This window comes from Salmo salar, chromosome 21 (assembly GCF_965601325.2).
Source record: "Salmo salar chromosome 21, fSalSal1, whole genome shotgun sequence".
Taxonomy (NCBI): Eukaryota; Metazoa; Chordata; class Actinopteri; order Salmoniformes; family Salmonidae; genus Salmo; species Salmo salar.
The window spans coordinates 27,452,595-27,457,500 of record NC_138311.1 but is presented as its reverse complement, the minus strand read 5'-3'; the positions used below and the strand labels follow the sequence as shown (position 1 = coordinate 27,457,500).

The 4,906-nt window shown below is 41.2% G+C and overlaps 1 protein-coding gene across 2 annotated transcripts in view; it reads right to left on the bottom strand.

Moving 5' to 3' along the window:
* The window catches only part of LOC100195685 (serine/threonine-protein kinase SIK2), a 14,286-nt gene extending 12,400 nt beyond the window's left edge, over positions 1-1,886 (bottom strand). The window contains exons 1-4 of one of the 2 annotated variants that reach the window (XM_014164935.3): positions 1,757-1,886; positions 1,568-1,634; positions 727-939; positions 408-524 (exon numbers count right to left, since the gene is read on the bottom strand). In XM_014164935.3, the coding sequence (XP_014020410.1) occupies positions 408-524; positions 727-879 (270 nt within the window). In that variant the 5' untranslated portion in view covers positions 880-939; positions 1,568-1,634; positions 1,757-1,886. Of the gene's footprint in view, positions 1-407; positions 525-726; positions 940-1,567 lie in introns of both variants that reach the window. The other variant, XM_082967081.1, reaches the window with a different exon arrangement.
* Between the last annotated feature and the right edge of the window lie 3,020 nt (positions 1,887-4,906).

Sequence of the window (4,906 nt, the reverse complement as noted above, 5' to 3'; positions counted from 1 at the left end):
CATCTTATCCCACAATTTCATCCCTCTCTTCCTTGCCACCACACCTCCATCCCTACTCCCTCTCTCTCCACCTCTCCTACTTATTCTGCCTGTGTTGTTTGTCCTCAGCACGCGCTCAGCCTGTGTCTCTCTCTGTGGACACGTAGCCAAACACATGGACCAGTCACTCAGCTGTATCCATGCAGGATACGGTGTCAGTCGACACACCCAAAAGAACACACACACACACACACACACGCACACACACACACACACACACAGACACAGACACACACACACACACACACACACACACACACACACACACACACACACACACACACACACACACACACACACACACACACACACACACACACACACACACAATAACAATGTAACCGTATTATAATAGACAGCACACACACCTGGTAGAGTTTGATGATATGGGGGTGGTTCAGCAGCTTCATGATCTGGACCTCTCTGTAGATCTTCTCTAGATTGGATGGGTTCAGTCTGGTCTTGTCAATGATCTTTATGGCCACCTGGCAGTGGACAACCAACCAACAAAGCAAACAGTAAACACACGGGTATGTAGGTCTACTATATCTAGGACAAATGCAATATGAGAGGCTGATATGATTCTATCAATTAAAGAAAGAATAATAATTAGTTCTGTCTGTGTGATTTTGAAAGGAATAAAATATGACATGAAAGCATTGTTAATGAAAGAGCAGGGATGCTAACCTGTGTTTTGGTGACTTTGTGCCTTGCCAGTTTTACCACCGCGAAGTTTCCTTTCCCCAGCGTGCGGATGATCTCGTAGAAGCCGACCTGTAGAGGCCTTCCATGAAACTGGTTGGGCTGGGACCCCGGGCTTCTCTCCGTTACGATCACCATGATGCCACACTGATCAATGTATTCCAAAGGATAGGATTCAAATTGTGTGTAGTTGGCTATCTGCGATGCAAAATACAAAATTGTAAATATCAAATGCACATAAGCCTATGCGTAATGACGTTATTTTTGTTTTTATTATTGTAGGCCTTTTATTAGTGTGTTATCAAATGCATTATATTATCAATGTATTATTATAACGAATAATAATAACGTTATAATTATAGTCCTAATCATCAGGCTATACATTTAGCTAGGCGTAGCCTATTCGTGCTCATCAACAATTAAGATTCTGATTTAACATTTGCGTTGCACCATGATGACGCAGAAAAGTATTAAATGTAGACCACATCCCTTCACATCTGTACAATCTTGCACTAAATGTAATTATCCTACTGAACTAAACATATAGCCTATTCATTATATTTGATAAGCGCCGGATTCAAGCTATAACATGCCCAAATGTGAGAAGTCAATGGATAATAGACATGTAGGCCTTTATAACACAACACACAATTGTTATGTGTTAAATTAAAAGTTCAATGGCAGCTCCGCGCACATAGGCTGCCAAAATCCGAGACAAATTAAAAAAACGATGAAAAAATATATATTATACATGTCCATTATAGAACCACACTGAACTGTAAGCCAGTTTTTTCCAAACAATCATAAGAGCATTGCAGTGTCTTACCGTTTTTTATGTCCGTACACCTCTCTCATTTCAATCGGTTGTCATAGGCAGGTCGCTACAAGTCATTCTATAAGGATATTACGAGAAGAAAATACGAGAAAAGTATAATAAAACAGCATATAACTTTTTTATTGTCTTTATTTTAACGAAATATGTACAGAAATGTACAGCACAGTGTGCCAGTCGTACCAGTAAGAACTATTTACAGGGTGACTTGGCCGGTCATATAATCGGCTCCTGCACTGTCCTGCTCTGTCTGCATGTGCGCTCCTATGGAATGCGGACATCCACAGTGTTCATGGGGAAACTCCTCCTCTCCTCCTCCCATTACAAATTGATAACATTTCAATAACGTCACACTCGCGTCAGAGCTTCGAGTGGGGCGCAAGGCCGGGCGCGAGCGCAAAGCCGAAGTTGCTGGGCAACCGTGCGGCTTGGCGCGCGGTGACGCGGGTGCGGATGGAGAGGTTGCTTGGAGACGAGGACGGTGACGTCAGTCCCGGAGATGTGTCACCACGTCATGTTTCCTCCCAAGCTGCTGATTTATAGCAGAGCTTGAGTTGCCACTCGCTCATCACGGCGTTTATGTTCGCTCCCTCGACTTTCAAGTTCCTCTCCTTACTTCCGCGGAAAAAGTGAAACCAAAAATGGTTATAATCCTTATGAACCTTTTTTTGTTGTTGCACACATTCTATACACTATTCTATATTATAATTATATTACTAAACTGAACAAAAAGTAGAAGGAACTGTATTACGGAACTAAGAGAAACGATATAAAGTATGATGGAGTACTTTAAATGAAATTGTGGGCAGAAAGACTAATTAAAGTCTTTCATAGAATCAGAAGGCTCATTCAGCACAAAACCTTTTCATATTGGCAATTATTTGAATGGCTATTTCATTGGAAAAGTGGGCAAACTCAGACATGAAATGCCAACAACAATCTGTGAGCCACCATATTCATGCATAAAATTGCTAATAATGAAAGAAGAACATTGTAATTTTGAAATATGTAAAGTTAGTACAGGAGAGGTGGAAAAATTATTGCTGTCCATCAATTTTCATTTTTGTATTTATTTCACCTTTATTTAACCAGGTAGGCCAGATGAGAACAAGTTCTCATTTACAACTGCGACCTGGGCAAGATAAAGCAAAGCAGTGCGACAAAAACAACAACACAGAGTTACACATAAACAAACAATAATGAGAAACCACCTGGTATTGACAACTTAGATGGGAAGCAACTGAGGATGGTAGTGGACAATATTGCCTGTCTTGTTTGTCATATCTTTAATCTGAGCCTGGAGAAAAGTGTTTGTCCTCAGACCTGGAGGGAAGCTAAAGTCATTCCGCAACCCAAGCATCCTTTAATGTTCTAACAGCAGATCAATCAGCTTGCTGCCAGCTCTTAGCAAACTTTGGGGAAATCCACTTGTCCTTCAGACAAGGTCTGAACATTCTGTTGTGTTGTTTGATGCAAGAAACAACTTTACAAAATAAAATGCAAAATTATTCCCATACCATTATTACAGAGAATCAGACAAAGTATGCTACCCATTGCCTATTGGCTATTTAGCTTATTCAAGTCGGTCTCAAAATACAACACTGCCCCTTTAAGACAAAAAAAAGCACTTTACCTGACTCCCTTTTCAAAGATGGCTAGAAATGTACAAATGTTGTACTCTTGTAGGAAGCATTCACTCCCACATTGCTGACTACAAGTTAGTTATAACTTGGCTAATAACTCACTAACTAGCAAAGAATGTGAACAAATGTAAACACTTGGCTACATGCAGCTCTCCCTTTGATCTCAAAACAAGCCCATAATAATCGTGATGATCATGCTGTAAAACAATCCAGTTCAAAGTTAATGGCACAAATCCATGTATGGCAATGGTCTATTTACATATAGGCCTACAGCAGCTCTGATTGGATATGGCGCACCGGTCTGTGTAGAGAATGGGCCTGCCTGTCATTGCAATAGAATCCTACTCCGATGCGCTCTGCCTAAAACAAAATCTCTTGCATAGTTTGTTTTGTTTGAGTATTTTTCTTTCAAAAGTGGCTAATATTGCGTTGATTCGATCACAATTTCCACAGTAAAGGGATGTGTTGACAGTGTTAACAGAGAAAACTCTAGAAAGCTCAGTGAAGTTCAATCTGGTGCTTCTCTGCCCCGTGCTGATATTTCTTCTGTGCAGCAGTCGACCAAACAAGTCCTGCAGGTTCTAGTTTGATCTAACTTTGACTATTGCTCTGCGATATGGTCAAGTGCTGCAAAGAAGGACCTAGAAAAGCTACAGTTGGCCCAGAACAAAGCAGTACATCTTGCCCTTCATTGTAGTCAGAGGGCTAATGTCAACAGTATGCATGTCAGTCTCTCTTGGCGCAACGCAGAGGAGAGATTGATTGCATCAATTATTCTTTTGGTGAGCAATATTAATGTGTTTAAAAAATATAGCTCTGACAGACATACTGTTCTTACCCCACCATACATGCCACATGGGGTCTCTTCACAGTCCCCATGTCCAGAACGAATTCAAGAAAACATACAGTATTATATAGAGCCATGATTGCATGGATCTCCCTTTCATCTCACATAGAGCAAGTGAACCGCAAACTTGGTTTAAAAAAACAAATAAAGCAACACCTCACGGCACAACGCCTCTCCCCCACGTGACCACGTTTTTGTGTGTATATATTGACATGTACACTATATATACAAAAGTATGTGGACACCCCTTCAAATAAGTTGATTCCGCTATTTCAGCCACACCCGCTGCTGACAGGTGTATAAAATCGAGCACACAGCCATGCAATCTCCATAGACAAACATTGGCAGTAGAATGGCCTTACTGAAGAGCTCAGTGACTTTCAACGTGGGACCGTCATAGGACGCCACCTTTCCAACAAGTTAGTTCGTCAAATTTCTGCCCAGCTAGAGCTGCCTCGGTTAACTGTAAGTGCTGTTATTGTGAAGTGGAAACATCTAGGAGAAATAACGGCTGAGCCGTGAAGTGGTAGGCCACACAAGCTCGATTTCACCTGGATTAGAAAACATGCTCACTTGTCAGGACACTGTTGTTCAGAGGAGCCAGCCAACAACCCAGCAAGCACATTCACTTTAAACTGAAGCTGGAAAGACTGCAAACTAGCTGCACTTTGTTTCATTTTACCTTTTTTTCAAGTGCCATTTCTTTGTATATATCCATAAAAATGATGGCAGCTGATTCATGATTTCGACTGGCTGAGAAACATTGCCTGTATGTTTGTCTGTTCCTGACTCCCAACACGTTCATTACTATGGGACAGCTGGAGATCGAATTTGAATATTAAA